Here is a 20,482-nt window from a genome sequence, read left to right as displayed (position 1 = left end):
GAAAATTCACACATCTTGACTAGGAATAAAATCTGGTGCACAAATTCTGCCATAGAGCAGCAAAAACCCCAGGCTTCAATAGAACTCTTAAAGATCACCTACAGTGGGCAACAGTAAAGAATAATAAGATAGTTTTGCAGTATGGGGTTTCAAGAGGAGACGTCACACTTCTCTTCTATGTGTGTTTAAAACCGAACGTACATGCCCAGTAATCAACAGCTCGAGTGTACATCAGTTTTGCCCATCTGTTACTTAAAATGAAATAGTAGTCACGGAGAGTGTTTGACCATTCCAACCATAAACGAGTTGTTGGTCATACTCACAGCACAAGCTCCGTTTTTTAGCAACGTATAGATCCAAAAATAAATTGTTTCATCACTACAACGATCCATTCCATTGGTAAAAAATGTTTATTGGCTTTACATCTGCTGTACGATTCAGATTCTTTGGTCACATACTCATGGGCATGTCACATGCAACTTACCTTGGCATGACTAGTGAAGATTGCGTGAAAGGGCAAAGGTTTTTTTACTGATGAACACATGTGGAGATTAACGAACAGCCGGCCGGAGTGGCCGAGCGGTTCTAGGGGCTACAGTCTGGAACAGCGCGACTGCTACGGTCGCAGGTTCGAATCCTGCCTCGGGCATGGATGTGTGTGATGTCCTTAGGTTAGTTAGGTTAAAGTAGTTCTAAGTTCTAGGGGACTGATGACCTCAGCAGTTAAGTCCCATAGTGCTCAGAGCCATTTGAACCATTTGAAGAATAACGAACAAAGAATGTTTTTAGCTGCCAAAACTTACTGGGAAATTCTTTTGTAGATCATACATTTCTAATAATGTACAAATACACTCCTGGAAATGGAAAAAAGAACACATTGACACCGGTGTGTCAGACCCACCATACTTGCTCCGGACACTGCGAGAGGGCTGTACAAGCAATGATCACACGCACGGCACAGCGGACACACCAGGAACCGCGGTGTTGGCCGTCGAATGGCGCTAGCTGCGCAGCATTTGTGCACCGCCGCCGTCAGTGTCAGCCAGTTTGCCGTGGCATACGGAGCTCCATCGCAGTCTTTAACACTGGTAGCATGCCGCGACAGCGTGGACGTGAACCGTATGTGCAGTTGACGGACTTTGAACGAGGGCGTATAGTGGGCATGCGGGAGGCCAGGTGGACGTACCGCCGAATTGCTCAACACGTGGGGCGTGAGGTCTCCACAGTACATCGATGTTGTCACCAGTGGTCGGCGGAAGGTGCACGTGCCCGTCGACCTGGGACTGGACCGCAGCGACGCACGGATGCACGCCAAGACCGTAGGATCCTACGCAGTGCCGTAGGGGACCGCACCGCCACTTCCCAGCAAATTAGGGACACTGTTGCTCTTGGGGTATCGGCGAGGACCATTCGCAACCGTCTCCATGAAGCTGGGCTACGGTCCCGCACACCGTTAGGCCGTCTTCCGCTCACGCCCCAACATCGTGCAGCCCGCCTCCAGTGGTGTCGCGACAGGCGTGAATGGAGGGACGAATGGAGACGTGTCGTCTTCAGCGATGAGAGTCGCTTCTGCCTTGGTGCCAATGATGGTCGTATGCGTGTTTGGCGCCGTGCAGGTGAGCGCCACAATCAGGACTGCATACGACCGAGGCACACAGGGCCAACACCCGGCATCATGGTGTGGGGAGCGATCTCCTACACTGGCCGTACACCACTGGTGATCGTCGAGGGGACACTGAATAGTGCACGGTACATCCAAACCGTCATCGAACCCATCGTTCTACCATTCCTAGACCAGCAAGGGAACTTGCTGTTCCAACAGGCCAATGCACGTCCGCATGTATCCAGTGCCACCCAACGTGCTCTAGAAGGTGTAAGTCAACTACCCTGGCCAGCAAGATCTCCGGATCTGTCCCCCATTGAGCATGTTTGGGACTGGATGAAGCGTCGTCTCACGCGGTCTGCACGTCCAGCACGAACGCTGGTCCAACTGAGGCGCCAGGTGGAAATGGCATGGCAAGCCGTTCCACAGGACTACATCCAGCATCTCTACGATCGTCTCCATGGGAGAATAGCAGCCTGCATTGCTGCGAAAGGTGGATATACACTGTACTAGTGCCGACATTGTGCATGCTCTGTTGCCTGTGTCTATGTGCCTGTGGTTCTGTCAGTGTGATCATGTGATGTATCTGACCCCAGGAATGTGTCAATAAAGTTTCCCCTTCCTGGGACAATGAATTCACGGTGTTCTTATTTCAATTTCCAGGAGTGTAATTTAATTGACGTGTAAATTATTTGTATTTCAAGTATTTACTTGACGTGTAAATTATTTGTAAGAAGTAAATTCAAGGGCTATCTTCCTAGTATGCTTTGCAGTTGTCCCAAAATCGGCCGTATACTCATTTTCATATACATAGAACCAGCCTTGGCACATCTGTACGCTCCGGCATCTTATCGTGTTTATTAGTCGAGACTTGTTGATCTTTCGTAGATGTGACTGCTATGGTTGACTGTCTGCTGTCCATGAGAGGACCAAAAAGATCGTGGTCTCTAGCCTAGTCCTACAGGCTGAATGAAAATGGCGTAATCTTTGATCTGTGGCCAGTAAACACATGGTTGGTGTTGGATTCCTAGTCTTGCATACACACGTTAATAGGTACGGTATCAGGATGTGGGATGAGTTAAAAGCGGATTTTACAGGTCTACGTCCAGATTTGTAGGATATGGTAAGAGGCGATGGAGAGAAATTACAGCGTGAGCCATCTAGAGAATTATAATGAATGATTTACACGACTGGGAACTGAGGCTTTTGTTCAATAATCTATGAAGTCTAGGAGCTCAGTAACAAGGGGCTAATCTACAAAGAGAGCCCTGCTTGGAAAGGAAAGGAAACTATCGTTTTCGGTGGAAGGGGGTCTCATGTTTTTTTTTTTTCTCTCGGTGTTCTTATACTCATTTTCCTTTTGGTGTATAATTCAGCAATCTCTCTGTTGTTCAAGGAAGGAAAGAAGATTAGTATTTAATGTCCCCTCGATCTATGTACAAGAATCCTCTGCAGATCCTGCCGTCTTCTATTACATGTATGTACTTTACTAGGAAGTATTTCTCTTCCTATTGCCGCGTTGTTAGAGGCGCCATGTCACAGATCGCGCGGCCCCACCCGCCGGAGTTTCGAGTCCTCCTTCGGGCATGGGTGTGTGTATTGTTCTTAGCATAAGTTATTCTAAGTAGTGTGTAAGTCTAGGGACCGATGACCTCCACAGTATGGTCCCTTAGGAATTCTCATATTTGAACAGTTTTCTCTTCCTGTTTAATAGGGTATGTTCAAGGCTATCATTTAAGAATTTCATTTCTGCCGCTTTAATTCGGCGCTTGTCTTGTTCCATTTGTAGTCTGCCTTCACATCCAAACATGAACTGTCACAGCATCTGTGTTGAATAATTTTATGCATTTTTAGAAACAATACTTCACACTACAGCAGAGTGTGCGCTACTGTGCGGACTGAGACACATTCGAAGCCTTGCCTTCAGCTGAAAGCTCCTTACTGACAGCCATCCTGGTACGCCCACTACCGCCTTCAATTGAAGCTGTGAAGGCGGATCGTGAGTCTATAATATCGATATGTTAAAACCTGTACCTACACCGTCCGTCCAAAAATTCCAGAGACTGTTTTTACTACTGGCGTGTAAGCGACCTTAGCACAGTAACTACGGTGACAGCTGTAAATAAAAGATATGTTTTCGACCAGTTCGTTGTGAACGGCCAGTGTTAGACCTAAGTAACGGACGTGCAGCCCTAGCGTGCCACAAATTGCAATGGAACAGCATCTCTAAATCAAATGTTCAAGACATACTCCAGAATGTTTTGAAGAAGAGAAAAGTATGTGCAGCGTTTGTCCCTCACACCTTGACTCCTGAATAATAACAACGACTCGTGGATGCTTGCCGCGACTTGATTGAAATGAAAAATGTGGAAAATTTTTTAATGTGAAAGATCGTCACAGGTGACGAGACTTAGTATTATCAATACGAAATTACCAAAAAACGATAACGTTCAGAAATTCGCAGAATGGTCAACGCTTTTACGACATAACGGACATTCAAGCTTATGTGACGCGTGGGTTGAACAACATCACAAAGGAGGATTTTTCTGACGGTTTCGCATGGTTGTATTAACATTCTGTGCGTTGTACTCAAGTGGTGAGAGGCTATGTACGTCACCTGACGCTTTAAAGTCACTGTCTTACCGTTTCTCTACTTTTTATTAATGCAGTCTCACAATTTTTTGCACTGACGTATTATGTCGGAGCTGAGTATGAAGCAATCGCTTTGAAAAACGTTTTGGTTCATAACACGATGGCAAATACAGTTTATACAACTTACTGACAACGTGTAAGGTAATGTCATGCCTATCTGAAAGGTTGGCAGCATCACGTTATTGTTGATGTCTCTACTGTGACTTTTTTCAATGTAGACAGGATCATCGGTGTGACAAGCTTGTGTGGTGTGACGCAGGACTCAAGACGCTGAGATGATCGCTAACTACCGCGTGCAAGCGGAGCTGACAGCGATCGAGAGCACCGAAGACGGACGCGCCGTCGTGCTGGGCACCGTCGATGGCTGCGTCTCTGCGCTGGCGCTAGCGGACCCCGACAAGTCCGACGTTGTCAGCTTCCTCACCACTCTGCCCTCCCGCGACGAGGAGGTTCTATCTTTATATTGCCAAATTATTCTTTGCTGTACTTCTCGTCCAGTCCTGCTTCTTCGAATAACATGATTTTATATACGTATAAGGTGGTCAGAAACAGTCTGAAAAGCTTATAATGGTGCTGTAGGGTAGGCTACACGGAGAAATAATTGTTATTAAAAAAAAATACAATACGTTGCCCCGTTTCCGAGTTAATACGCATTCAGGACGTTATGTGCGCAAATTCAAGCGGCCCGCCAGAGACGATGTCGCCAAACGTGTTCTTAGATTTGTTTCCTAAAACCGAACAAGAGATCGATACACAAACTGGACATGGTACGGTAGCAAGGATCGAATCCGAGCCAAAGGCTGAGTAGTTATCATGTACACTATGAGAACAACTGACACTAATTGTATCTGGCTGACTGCTTGAATTTACTCGCACAACGACCTGATTGGCTAACTTCAATATTAATTAATTCGGAAACGGCACAAAGTATTGATTTTTTCTCTTAACAGTGACTTCGCAGTAAAACCTACCCTACAACACCCTCACAAGTTTTTCAGGCTGTTTCTGACCACCCTGTATGTACATGATGTCCCAGAAACGTTGCAAAAATTTCGAGGGGCTGTAGTGGGCGTTTTGTGGAAAAAAATCGAGGATAGAAACCCGTGTCCATGAACATCATACAACGACGCTACGGAGTGTAGAAGTTATAGAAGCCAGCGCCTGCCACTAGGCCACCCCTTCAGCAGCAAACGTGACTTTGTACGTTGACGGGCCGTAGGCGGAACGTCTCGCAATGTTGCTTGTTATCTAGTGATCGCGACTGATTGCCACGATTACCATTGGACAAGATGGAAGTAACTGCTGCGTCGATAGGCCTTGTCACCTATGAATCCTATGCTTTGTTGCCTTGGTGAATGACGGTTTCCATTCGCGTGTCTTTTTTACTCCTGGAACCATCTAAAATCTCCAATGCTTTTTGGTATACAGGAGAAAAATAAACAGCAGATGGAAACCCATGTTCGAAACAATCATACACTAAGGCAACAGAGCATCGCATCAACAGAAGACAAGGCTTGCCTCTGCAGCAGCTAGCTCCATACTGGCGATCGTGGCAATTAGTCGCGATCACTGAATAACAAGCAACATTGTGAGACGTTCCGTCAGCGTACCGAGTCACGTTTGCTGCCGAAGGGGTAGCATAGAGGCAAGCGCTGGCGCCTATAATGTCAACGCTCTGTAACCTCGTTGGGTGACGTTTCCTCGATTTGTTCCTCAAGACACCATCTACAATTCCCTCGAAGTTTGTCACAACATTTCTGGTACACCCAGTATCTGTATGTAAGGTGTCTCAGATTAAATGTTTTCCTCTGCAACTTGCAAAATAATAAGTGCAAGGAATATTTATTTAGACAGATAAACATAAGAAACGTTACTATTTGTGCGGAGTTATGGACATAGTTTATTCATGTATTTTCCAGACAGTTCGGGCACCGGGTTGTAATTTATAGAACATAATTTTTAGGATTCCGTACCGCAATTGGTAAAAACGTGATCCTTGTATCATCAGTTTATTGTCCATTTGTCTGTGTGTCTAGACCCCTTTTTCTCTACGTTAAACTGTAGGTCACGTTTCTCCGATCGGATAAGTGTGGTAATTTACGGACACGCAATTCGCCGAAGCGGTATCCAGTAGAGCAAATCGCCGAAGCGGTATCCAGTAGAAAGACTTGCACCAGGCCACCGAGGCACACGAAATTATTATTATTGTTATTATTATTACTATCTATAGACATAATTTGTACAGTGTGTAGAACCTGCATATCCCGAGTTCATCCGCACTTGGCCGGTTCTTTTCCCTGTCATGTAACTGATATGTTTAAAACGATTCCGTACAAAACAGTATAAATCAAAATTATATCAGTTTCGGTTAGGTAACTAGAATCGTTCAAAGCTTTTGGGCTGTATGCAACATGCTGTGCATAATTGGCTGTACTCACATGTATGTTCTGGAGTTAGGATGTTCACTTAAGTGATGTGTTGGGACGAGTGCCCCCAATGCGCTATTTGGAGTCATCTGGGGTTTGTTTATTCCACGTTAATATCCGTTGCAGACCTAATCTTGTTCGTTTATGTATCCTGACCCGCCTTGTACGGCAGTGTAAGTATACACTCTACACTCTTAACTGAACAAGACTTAAAACAAGGCCGGCCGCTGTGGCCGAGCGGTTCTAGGCGCTTCAGTCGGGAACCACGCGGCTGCTACGGTCGCAGGTTCGATCCTGCCTTGGGCATGGATGTGTGTGATGTCCTTAGGTTAGTTTGGTCTACGTAGTTCTGAGTCTAGGGGACTGATGACCTCAGATGTTAAGTCCCAGAGTGCTTAGAGCCATTTGAGCCATTTGAATTTAAAACAATGCATCGAGGAAACTTGTAGCTCTGTGACAGCAGAAGCTTTACATGCCCTCCACTGGTCGCTCAGAAGTCACACTGTATTGTGCATTTAGGAAATTGGGCACGCGTTTGAACATCTACCTTAAATTAACGTTGCTCCACGAGAAGATCCATCTGAAAACAGCGTGTTGCATCCACTCTTAAAATGTTGAACGTTTCATACTAGCTATCTGAAATTAATGGAAATTTTATTTAAATTGATTTATACACGGTTTGAATACATCATCTACATGATAGAAAAATAGTATTATGCTTAAAAAGTTATAGCTCTGGTGCAACTCATTGGGAAGTTCTAAATAAAACATAGCACAAATAAGTGTAGTTGTAAATTTAGTGCAACAGGTGGGATATAAGATTAAATGCAACGACTGTCCTAAACAGTATATAGATCAGACTGGTAGAACTTTTGGGATCCTCTTTGAAGAACACGCTAAACTGCGAAATAGTAAGACAGCATTACGGGACCACCAAAAAAAAAAAAAGGAAAAAAAGGTTCGGTAAGACCAAGAGTGACACATCTTGAACTGTAGAGGACGTTTTATGAACATCGTGGAAGGACTTGAAGTCTATGGGCATCATCTCAAAGAACCGACTAAAATAGTTAGTCAATCTCCATTGTGACTTCAAGAATTTCATGTAATTAAAGAGTTTTAACGACGTACTGAGACGGCCCAGACAGCTATAACTCTCCATAATTCGTGCAGCCCACTCGGCAAAAGACGACATCATAGTAGCGCTACGCACTTCTAGACAGTGTGGCAGATTGAACCCAAAGTACACAAGCAGAAACACAAGCCTCAGACATCGTCAGGTGTAATCAGCGTTCATTCATCGTTTTAGTACAATATTTTAATTCAATTGTGAATTATTACAAAATGTCTCATTTATGAGTTTAGGTGCATTTATCTGTAGCGATTTAAAGTTTTAAATTAATTTTAGTGTTTACTTAAGACAATATGTTTGTTGCGTGTTGACACCGCACAATATTATTTCCCTGTCCACTCCCCTTCCTGCCATCCTCCACCTCCCCCCCCCCCCTCCCCCCTCGAACCATCATCCACGACAAGGATCTGTGCGACTCACAGTGGGATTAGTAAAATACTCCACTGCTGAATGTCGTCACAATTCTGTTGTCGTTAATTATTTTCAGACTATATTATCTACTTAAATACGAAGGCGTGCTGGAAAGTAATGCCTCCGAAGCTTTACGTGAAAATTCTTAAGGCTTTTTGAATAAACCGAACGTTATTAACATTCTGCATCTTTATCCTTCATGTCTACATATTTACAGCCCTCTGTCACTAGCGGGCTGCGAATTGCAGCGTGTAATATGGCGGTGTGTAACGCAAGTGACGGTGCGTGAGAAAGAGCGTGCTGTAATCGAGTTTCATATTCGAAGAGTTCGTCTATACGTGGAGCACCCTCTCGTTCACCATGGAAATTCCAGACGAAACACGAGCGCAGTGACAATCCGACGTCTTGGGTTCGCTGTCATCGATCATCCACCATACAGCCCCGACTTGGTTCGATCCGAATTACATCTGCATTCAAAACTTAAAGAACATCTTCGAGGACTTCAGTTTGACAGTGATGAAGCGATGCAAGTAGATGCAAGGCTATGGCTTCGTCAACAAAGCCAAGCATTCTACATTATGAACAAACTGGTCACTCTTTGGGAGAAATGTGTTCGTCGCCAGGGTGACTGTGTTGAGAAATAAATATGTAGAGATGAAGAATAAGGACGTAGAACGTTAATACGTTTGTTTTATTCAAAAATCTTCAAGGATTTTCACATAAAAAATTCGTAGGCATTACTCTTCAGCACTCCCTGTTAGGTACTTATTAATGTTTTATTTTTTCTTTTAGATCTGAAGACGATCATTACGTGTCCTTTTGCAACATGACAATGCAAGGCCCCACATTGCCCGTACAACATTTGTGACAATCACAGACCTGCATTTTGAGTGTCTTCCTCGTCCACCATACTCACCAGACCTTGCCCCAAATTTTGACTGAGACTGTTACAAAAAACATATTAAAATCGATACAGTTTCAACATCTCTGATGTCAATATGTTATCTATTATTACAAGTAAATCTACTTATATGTTCATAACACCGCAAGAAGAGTAAGGTTTTTCTACGTTTACTCTCTTAAATAAATATTCCTTTCACTTGTTATTTTATAAATTACGGAGAAAAACACCTCATCTGGAACACCTTATACGAGGGTGAGTCAAATGAAAACCTTAAATTTGTAATAACAAATCGAAATTTCGCGCCGTTATCCTGTAAGTTGGTAAGAGTGCTACAAACAGCGTGCAGTATGGCCTGTAGGTGGCACCATAGTGCAGATGCACACCGTCACAGTATCAGTATAAAGATGGCCGCCCCACTTGCGACTTGCACTAGGGAAGTACAGCGTTCTGTTATTCGGTTTTTGCGTAGTGAAGGTGTGAAACCTAGTGAAATTCATCGACGAATGACGGTTCAGTACGCTGATGCATGTTTGTCAGGCAGCAAGTCTACCAATGGAGTAGGAAGTTCGCAAATGTTGTGACTTCAGCGGAAGATGTTCCTCGTCCAGGTCAGGCACAACAAGTTGTGACTCCACAGAACATTGCAGAAGTTGAAGCCATAGTGAAGGAAAACCGTCGAGTGACACTGAATGACACTGCAGCATGTTCACAGATTAGTCATGGATCAGCACACCACATTGTGCATGATGTGATCCAGTTTCACAAAGTGTGTTCAAGATGGGTGCCACGGCAGTTAACTCCTGAAATGAGAGAACGACGTGTTGATGCTTGTGGAGAACTTCTTCGGCGCTTTGAACGAGAAGGCGATGGCTTCCTTGCAAGAATCGTTACTGGGGACGACACCTGGGTTCACTTCCTCCAACCGGAAACGAAGAGAGCGAGCAAGGAATGGCGCCATTCCTCATCACCAAAACCAAGGAAGTTTCGAACAGAACCATCAGCAGGGAAGGCTATGCTGAGTCTCTTTTGAGACGAAAAAGGCGTCATTTTGGATCATTACATGCCTAGAGGGACCACTGTCACCAGTGCATCAAACACAGATCTTCTAAAAAATCATCTGCGGCCTGCAATCAAATCAAAGCGACGTGGATTTGCTGTCAGCAGGTGTCCTTTTGCAACATGACAATGCAAGGCCCCACATTGCCCGTACAACAGTTGTGACAATCACAGACCTGCATTTTGAGTGTCTTCCTCGTCCACCATACTCACCAGACCTTGCCCCAAATTATTTCCAGCTGTTTGGAGCACTCAAAGACGCAATGGGAGGAAAGAAGTTCCGTTCTGATGAAGAGGTACGCCACGCGGTGCATGAGTGGTAGCGCGGACCACCAAAAGAATTTTTTCTAAAGGAATTTATGCACTTTGTAAGCGCTAGAGGACTTGCATTGATGTCCTTAGGTTAGTTAGGTTTACGTAGTTCTAGGTTCTAGGGGACTGATGACCACAGATGTTAGGTTCCATAGTGCTCAGAGCCTTTTGAACCATTTGAACTTGCATTGAGCGTGGGGGAGATTATGTTGAAAAGTGATACAGCTTTGTACCACTTCTGCACAATAAATAATATTTAAAAAAATATTTAAGGTTTTCATTTGACTCACCCTCGTATCATTGTTATCCCTATGTTTCTTATATTACTCTTCAGAGTTGGTAGCGGAAAATGGATAACGCAAGGAATTCTCGTCTGAAGTGATATACGAACGATGAATTCAGGTTTTGTAACTGAAAAAAAAAATGCAAACTGCACAATTAACGAAATCAGTTCTTTGACGTTAATGGTTTTCTATTCCAGTGGAAGAAGAAAGCAGAGAAGCTAAGAGCGACGACGAGATTCAAGGCTGCCATGTCGATTGCGAAGCTGACGACGCAGTTCATGGCCAGCGCAGGCATCCCGGCCCATCCTGACGACGTGGACGACGAAGAAGAGGAGGAAGCTGAGCAATAGGCTGCTGTCTCACAAGGTAAAGGAATACGCGCGGGAGTCGATCGTGCAGTAACAATTACGTCATTATCCGAAAACGTTCAACCCTCAGATTACAACCGACAAGATGAATTGGGTTTTACATAATCTCGTGCTGTCGTCGTTGCAATCTGAAAACATGGGGCTGTACAGTGTTCTAGTCGGGTTGTGTCTCATTATCTAGAGACTGATACAGCTGTTCTGCCACTGATTCGGTTACCTAGATTGCATTTACACCTATATTTTGCTAGACTTTGGCTTTTCAAGTGCACCACCATGGACTTTTACAAGTCAGTCCCAGTTTTTTGACAAAAATTTTTGTTCGTTGTGGACTTTGTTATTTTGAGATGTGAATGCTGAAAAGAGCGCCAATGGAGTGCTTGCATCGAAGGGTTGTGCAACGGTGACCCCATTGTTGGGATCAAATGAATTCGTTTCCTGCTTGCACCACTTTGATTTAAGCTTTACGTGGTTTCATTAACTCACGCCAAATAAATGAGACGAAGGTCCTATGAACAAGAGCTTAGCCAGTTTCTCACTTCATTCGTGTCAAATATGAGGTAGTTCTCTATAAATAGTGCATGGGATCTTCAGGTATGATTTAAACTCAATTATGAGGAACCGGTTGAGTGCAACTGTTTTAGGACTTGAGAAGTTGAAAAGGAAATAAATAGAAATGAGCGTATGGCATCGTTGGCCGGGAGGAAGTTCGGCCGCCAAGTGCAAGTCTTATTTCATTCGACGCCACATTGGCTCGCCGGAGATCAGGATGAAATGATGATGTGGAGAACACAACACCCAGTCCAAAAGCGGAGAAAATCTCCAACCCGGCCGCGAATCGAACCCGGGCCCGCTTGCGTGGGAGGCAAGCACTATGAAACGTCCCCATTCAACAATTATACATGACTGTGCTTAAACTAACACACAATATTTTTTAGCGCAACGCAATCTGACTTTCAGAAATCCCTACAAAGGAATGGCCCTGACTAACATTAACCTGTACCTTTCACAAATCACTTACCTCACCAAAAATCTTCGTTACTCGAACTACTGCAATACAGCGAGCGCCACTACTGCCAGCTAAATAAAAGATTCAAACTACTGAAGGCGCTAACTACTGATAGGCATAGTTAGCAAATGAAAGATTTTAATAGAGAACAAACAATGTATTTACCTTAATAATCATAATATATATGCCATCCAGTCTTACAAATTTCAGATCTCCGCCATCTCCCCAGATCCACCACTGCTGGCGGCTCACCTCCAACTGCGCAACGCTACGCGCTGTTCACATCCAGCTGCCCAACACTACAATGGCAGACAACAATGCAAACTAGCCACAGACTGCACACAGCACAGCCAGTGATTTTCATACAGAGCGCTACGTAACGTTGCCAATAAGAAAACATAAACAGCCTACTTACAGCACGTTACCACCCAGCTAAGCAGGCGGACATAGAAAAGGAGAATTAAGATTTAACATCTCGCCAAGGACAGAGTGTAAGAGACAGAGCAGGAGTTGGAAAGCACAATATAAGGAAAAAATAGACCTTTCCTTATGAAAGGAATAATCGCAACATTCATCTTCATAGATGTAAGGAAACCACGGCTAACCCCAATCTGGATGGCTAGACATTAATTTGATCCTAGCTCTTCCCGATTGCGACTTCAGTACCTTAACCACAGCGCCACCTCGTTCGATTTTTGGAGATCTGCGTGCTAATTTATAAAACTTTATAGTAATGTGGTAGCTTCTAGATAGAAAAACAGTAGCTTAATAATACACAAACTTTTCCTGCAGCACACCCGACTACTTCAACCTAGTAACACTGTTGTGGCAATGTTGTATTGCCAGTAGGCCAGCAGTCGTTCAGTAGACTGTGGCGGTGTACAGAGCATCATAACCTTGAATTGGGGAGAACAAAGAGTGACAAATACAATCAGCGTATAACTTTATTAAAGGTAACGATAAATTTAAGTTAGATAAAGAGGATTCGCCTTCCCCTCAGGGAAGCCAACACGACGCCTGCCAGTAAATCCAGCCGCAACCCGCCGAACTGATAAACCGTGCCGGGTTACCTATCTAGAACTTAGCGGCGCTTTCGTTGCTTATCTTTGCCATATGTTGACTCGTTTCTTGTATCGCATGTGATCCATACGCACGTAACATCCTCGGACTGACCTTGTTAATTACTGTATGGCATACTATCGAATTATTGGAGAACAAATGCTGATTGTACAGACGCAGAGCGGAACGTCACGAAATATCCGATTTTCCGTTGAAAACCTCAAGATTTAGACAGTTTTCCCTTTGGTATAGTTACTAATCGTTGCGGAGTGCATGCATACAGCCTTTAAACCAAATTAGTATTCGACCATTCTCACTGTAGTGCTTCTGTGAACGAAGATAGGGAAGAAAATCTCCACCAGATTATCTACACGTATTTTCAGTGGTGATGTAGTGTTAAAAACGCAAGCCATGGACAGTTTTGAACTTTACACTCTGCTCTCGCCGGACTATATAATACCTTCCTGACGCGACATGTGTCGATCAGTGACTAACCATCTTCTGTTGCATGACTGTTCTAGCTTCGTGTAAGGGGGCGATCAAATTGTTTCAGTTCGAAGGCCTTATAGTCCAGAATCGGTTGCCAGTCTTGAAAAAGCGCCGTGAGTATTGAGGCAATCATTCCACCGACGCACCAGGTTGAAGGTAACCATTTGGTAGAACACCGTGTCCTGATGCGTCAAAAACTGGGTAACTGTCTGCTGCACATCTTCGTTCGACAGGAACTGTTGGCCCTTAAAGGCATTTTTTAAGGGACCGAAGGTGTAGTAATCAAATGGGGAGAGATAAGGACTATAGGGCGGGTGCTCGAGTGTCTCCTACTTGAGTTGACGTAATCTGTGAGATACGTCATTCGCGATATGGGGGCGTGCGTTATCATGAAGTAGCAGCACCCCTTGTCGCATTCCACAACAGTGGTTTTCGATAGATATGCTGCCCCGTATACATTCTTCATTCTCTGTTGGATGTCTGTCAGTGTTTGTCCTTCGACAGACAAGAAAAGAATAATATCGCGTTGGTCTTGTCTGGCCGCATTTGATAATAACGTCGCCATAGGTCACGTTTCCGCATTTAACGCACGCACGTCGGAAAGAATGAGAGTCACACAAATTCTTTGCCTAAATGTCGGTGCATATATACCCGCATCGGAGCTGTGCTACGTTACATATACACTACAGTAACGCCCTCGAATGGAAACTTTTTGATCGCCTCTTATACTGTAAATGTAACAGACCTTCCATCCATAGTAAACAAAAAGTTCAAGTATACGGAAACGCAAGTTAAAATTTTCTGGAAATATATGAACCACATAGCTTCATACAGAGTTCACGTATAATTTATAAATGCATGTTACAAATTTCCAATCAAAAAGAAAAAATAAATTTTTGCCTCATTTTCAGTCAGTAACGCCATCATTGTGAAGAAAGTTTACTGGCACTGTAAGTGCATTGTAAGACAAGATGAGCATGCGATTTCTCTGTGAGGGGACTGGTGGCGGCTTTCTGAAGACTTGTTTGGTCATCGAGCACTTGATGGCAACGAATCAGCAAGCACTTGAAGACAACGAAATGCAGCAGCACGAAAATCTAGCTTTAATTTATCAAGGGTCTCTCACAGTTTAATGTAACGCTGAAGTGTTGGGAGCTTGGCTTCAGAAATTATGTAGCATCATACAAAAACAAATAAAAGAAGACTGCAAAACAAACTGAAGTATTACATTGTTGCGTATCCAAATTTCTATACCTTTTATTCTTGGTAACGAAACATTTGTAATACCTCACAGGCTGGAAGTTCATGGTATAAATTAAGACTCAGTTGTATTTGAGAGTGTAATTTAAGTTGTATTTGGGATTAGCAAGTAAGAGCTCGAAAATATTGTACGGGAAGTATTGCTACAGAGCATTCGGCTCAAGCCGCGAATCGTGTCCTTAGACATGCCTGACCATTCTTTCTGTAATTGTGGGCATAGATTTTCCACTTTTTTTATTTCAGTGGGCTGGCAGCGGAGAAGAAATTCTCACATGAAATCTCCAGTGTGACGCAAAAGGGATCTCATAAGAGCTGTCGTCAACAATTTTAGAGCCATTTGGGGACATATATTAAACCTGATTGGAGCCATGTTTTGTGGAGAAAAGTAGCAGTATATGGAGCCGCACGCCTCAGTAGCATTTGGATATTTTATTAGCTAGCCTCCAATAAACGCCGTCAGGTCACCAGGTGTCATAACTGTCAACGTTTAAAAACATAGAGCCTTGTGTCCAGAATGTATTGGTGTTGTATTAATGAGTTGTTCTCTGCTACGGCATACGGATCATGTACCAATTACTTTCAGTGCAGCTGTAGCGCGATTCATCAGAACGTGCTAAGGCACCGTGTCTGGTTTTTGAGAAGTTCACGCAGATAGGAAGATGCGGCCACTGACTTCCGAAAGGATACTCCTAGATGTGCAGTGCATTTCTTGCCTATTGTCGAGAATCATTGATGAATGATGTTTCTAGTTTTTTCTCGGAAATGTGCGAAAGACCTCAGGCTGCAGAAATTATCTGATGCTGCTCCTTTGAGTGTATCTGACGAGACTCTCAAATTGTAAAGTTTCTAATGGAGAAAGTCTGTCACATTGTTACACAGTAACTACCATCATACACCGATGAGCCAAAACATCGTCACCAACTACGTAATAGCGCTGAGGTCCACCTTTGTGACGTAATACAGGACGACTGAGCTTGGCATGTATTCGACAAGTCCTTCGCAGTTTCCTGGCGTACGTTATAATTCTGGTGAGCCAGTATATTTTACGATTCTTTATCTAACTGCGTATTGGTGAATAATGCTTGTATGTGCCGTATTTCATTTAGACTCCTGTCGGAATACTTTAATTATATCCGCTGCAGAACTAGTGCGGGGTTCTGTTCTAAATTTGTACCTTATATGTGGTGTTCCTTACGTGACAGTTTTCATATTCAGCAGTATGTTGTGCTTTTGTATTTATTTACTGAGTGTACCTTCTCTTAACCTCTACTGTTGTGTTATGTCCTTCAAATGCAATTGACAGATCCAGCTAAGTGGGGTTTGAATCCTTCTTGTCACTATAAACACAGGTGCTACATTCTAGTTTATATGAAAACCTTTAGGAAGCACAGAAAAAAATACTTGGAAGTCCACTATGGTAAGTGTGACTACGAAAGAAACGTATTTCAGAGTATCGTTGAGGTGGCTGTAGAATTTTTAGTGCACGGAGCGCGCCTTTCATGTTTATGACGTACAATAGTTTCAGAAACAAAATGAAAAGAAATTAAAGCAATATTATGTATAGTGGTATTTAATAGACTAATCCACATAACTGCAGTTTTTACTAATCTACTTTTAATATTGCCGCTACGTGCGTATATGAGATTATTTTATTGCGGCCACTAGTTTCTCTAAAACCTGTTGCAAAGCGCACTTTAATTCACCCTGTCTCTCCACACATGGCTGACGGCAAAGCATTAGCGCTAATGGCATGATTAAAATACATGCATTTAATACATTAACAGCTACGAGATTAGCTTTAATTTAAAGGATAAGAACACACTAACTTCAACATGAAGTAAATCGAGGGTTCGTTGAAATTTAATAAGGACAAGAAAAGTTTTACTGAAATACTATAATCTTTTAGTGCATGTATCTTACATAGTAAAATGAATAAAAATATTTTAAATATAATATAAAATCTGTTTAATTTGAAAGGCAAAAAAGTTTATTTTATCATCGTTTTCTTTATTTCGGATCATGTTAAGCAGTATGCATATTTCAAATAACCTGTCTAAGTGAGGAAGAAACGTTTCAGCGTTTATCCGTGCATCTCATTCACTGTGCTATCTGAGAGTGCCATGGGTTAAGAGGTAAAAAAAAAAACAAAAAAAAAACTGGGAAGAATGCACGTGACATTGTCCATGATAGTATACAACCAATCAATCTTAACTTCTATGGGACTTCAAAAAGTAAGTTAAATATTAATATGCTAGGCCAAGGAACTTAAACTGAATACTGCACTACACTTCAAAGTGACACAGGTATATGACACTATTTTTCAACAGAGTCACAAAGTCTCTGCAAACAACGGTCGCAACATTTTGCCAACTGTTCTATTCTTCAACTATAGAACGCTTCTTGGTCACACAGCTATACAAGAACCGCTGTGTGTACGTCCTTATCGCTGGAAAATGTGCGGTTGCTGCGAATCATTCCATCAGTTCCTCGACTGCCTGCATAATGTCGCCTGTTATCGATATCGATGGACTTCCTTTCCGATCAGAATTAGCCATATCTGTGCGACCTTGGTCAAATTGGTGACACTATTTCACTACGAATGGACGTGAGAAACAGCACTGGTTTCAATAAATCAACCAAAAACAACCAAATTACAATAAATCATAAGGTTATGTTTCAACTGTGATGAAACTGAGGCATAAAATACAAGGCACGGCATAAATACGCCTTGAAAACACATTCAGACGAAAAATTCATGTCCGACTTTACAACATGTTTCAACAGCCCAGAGTGGAAACACCAATTTCAAATAATACCGTATGATTTGTATGAACTCTATAAGAGTTGAACGACATTTGTTATTTTATACATAGTGGGTCTTGTGAACTCCGCAGCAGTTACTGATTGTTGATGAATAACGCAATCAGATACAAATGCTTTTAATATGCTTTGTTTCAATGCCATAACCGGCTTCCAGTTACCATGCCCATCTTCACATTGCTAACATTTACAATTACATACATGTTTTGGTCAACAGTTGTTTCATTAATAAACAACGCTAATGTGCCTACGTTTATTTAGATATCGAGTTAAACAGTTGTATTCATTTACATATATTATAGTGGATGGCGATATGATTTGTTGTGGCGCTTAAGTATATGCAGGATGATGCAGAGGCTCTCGCATTGCAAACAGCACACATAATGTCAGTAATTCACTGTGACACACTTCTTAATGTCAGTTTGAATTTTACACATGTCTTTTACACTCGATGTGATTGTTTACAATGCAAGAAGTATGCATTAAACAAAAATATAAAGATATCATTCATTTCCTATTGAGCAAATATTAAAGTAAGTGAAGAAGATGTATGGCATGTGCAACATTTCAGTGTATAATTTAGTGGAGCAAAATACGACATTAAAAAGTGTGGAGGGTGGAATCGGGGCAACACATATGCTCAACATTACAGTTTATATTTATGTAACTTTATATTTGCATCATAAACAGGTCATTTCAGATATAAATTTTTGCAAGTTACATTATAGAATATTTTAGGAGGTGTTAAAAATTAATAGCTTTGTTGTTAGGCTACTCTGAGAGTACTGACTTTTTGTGAGCTGTTATCACCGGCATAGCTTCCCTCTCAGGATATCACAAGTGTTTCCTTCTTCCCAACAGCGAACTAATATTCCTTTCACATTTTAAACTGTCTACGCTCTTTCCACTCCTTCCTATTTCTGTTTCCTCCATTCCATCTCATGTGCTAACCTTCACCTATTACTTCTCGCTCTTCCTCTGACCACTCGACATCTTCTCCACCTTGACCCTTGATGTCGCAACTTACATTCGACAAGAACGTAATGAGGAGATAGCTTAATGTTAATAACACTAGCACGTCTTAAATTCTGCACATCTATTGCTTTACTTTTTATTATTATTATTATTATTATTGTTGCTATTACTTATTCCTCACGTACTATGGTAATTGTAATATTGCCTCACTAAGGAATTTTGGTAGTTTAAACAGAGAGAGAGAGACCTCAAAGGATCTATTCTTTCTAGATGAAATAAATGCAAAAATAAATAACACCCTTTTGGTGGCTGCAAGAAAGACTGAGTAATGTCGATATGTGGTTGTGCCCCAAGCCTTCAGAGAAGCAGAAAATACCAGTTTTAGTTGAACGTCGTTCTTTTGGTTAATCATGGCTTAAGTTTCTCTTTTCCCAACCTCAGATTAGAAACATATTACCTACAGGCCACTGGGTGAGCAGAGTTCGGGCTAAATACAGTCTGTCATTGCCACTCAGTCTGAGTTTCCTCACACGATCCGACGTCATCAAGTTGGCTATCCAAGATTTTGTGTGTCATGTACACTTCATCAGCTCCTTCCTACTCTCGAGCAAGTAGCCGTGTAATGTTTAAAAATACGGAAGCCTACTGCAAAATCGCTGGTTTGTATGTGGTAGTTCTATTCGGCATTACAGCGTAACGAACATAGTCGTTTTTGTGTAAACAAATCTATTGCGTCTCGAATTATAGTTATACCTAACTTTTCTATCGTGTAATGCTTATAAACCAGTATAGTTACCAATGCGAGAATCAGTTCAAGCAAATAAATGACCAAACTAAACAGAAATATGACCCTAACATGAAATAATGTTGTCATCATTCGGTACCCGAAGCAGTGCAACAGTGACTGACACAGTAATGAATTGGTGGTTAAAACCAACTTAAATAGCTCGATAGACCAATTTTTGAGTACTGCTCGGATGTCTGGGATCCCCACCCGGTAGGATTAATGGGAGACCTCGAAACAATTCAGAAGCATGCTGCTAGATTCATTACTACTGAGCTTTATCAGTATGGGTGTGTTACGGAAATAATACGTCTCTATATATAGGAATCATTGGAGAGAAGACGATCTTTTAGCGAAACGATATTGAGGTAGTTTAAGGAACCAGCATTTGTAACAAACTGCATAATGACCCTGTTACCTCCGACGTTCTTTTCCCCTAAGGATAAAGTAAGGAAAATTAGGGTTCGTACAGAGCAAAGAGGCAATTATTTTCTTCAATGCTCCATTTGAATATGGAGTAGGAAGGGGAATGGATAACAGTGGTACACATTACCCATCCCTATGCACTGTCCAACGGGCTTCCGGAGTACGTATGTACAGGGTTATTACAAATGATTGAAGCGATTTCACAGCTCTACAATAACTTTATTATTAGAGATATTTTTACAATGCTTTGCAAACACATACAAAAACTCAAAAGATTTTTTAGGCATTCACAAATGTTCGATATGTGCCCCTTTAGTGATTCGGCAGACATCAAGCCGATAATCAAGTTCCTCCCACACTCGGCACAGCATGTCCCCATCAATGAGTTAGAAAGCATCGTTGATGCGAGCTCGCAGTTCTGGCACGTTTCTTGGTAGAGGAGGTTTAAACACTGAATCTTTCACATAACCCCACAGAAAGAAATCACATGGGGTTAAGTCGGGAGGGCGTGGAGGCCA

General features: G+C 42.4%; 1 protein-coding gene across 1 annotated transcript in view; it reads left to right on the top strand.

Moving 5' to 3' along the window:
• The window catches only part of LOC126183826 (NACHT and WD repeat domain-containing protein 2), a 293,040-nt gene extending 278,319 nt beyond the window's left edge, over positions 1-14,721 (top strand). The window contains 3 exon segments of the mRNA XM_049926082.1: positions 4,515-4,704; positions 10,975-11,143; positions 14,611-14,721. Coding sequence (XP_049782039.1) covers positions 4,515-4,704; positions 10,975-11,127 — 343 coding nt within the window. The 3' untranslated portion in view covers positions 11,128-11,143; positions 14,611-14,721.
• The last annotated feature ends 5,761 nt before the right edge of the window (positions 14,722-20,482 follow it).

Source organism: Schistocerca cancellata, chromosome 4 (genome assembly GCF_023864275.1).
Source record: "Schistocerca cancellata isolate TAMUIC-IGC-003103 chromosome 4, iqSchCanc2.1, whole genome shotgun sequence".
Classification (NCBI taxonomy): Eukaryota; Metazoa; Arthropoda; class Insecta; order Orthoptera; family Acrididae; genus Schistocerca; species Schistocerca cancellata.
Note: the sequence above shows the minus strand (reverse complement) of the source record. Positions and strands in the feature narration are given on the sequence as shown.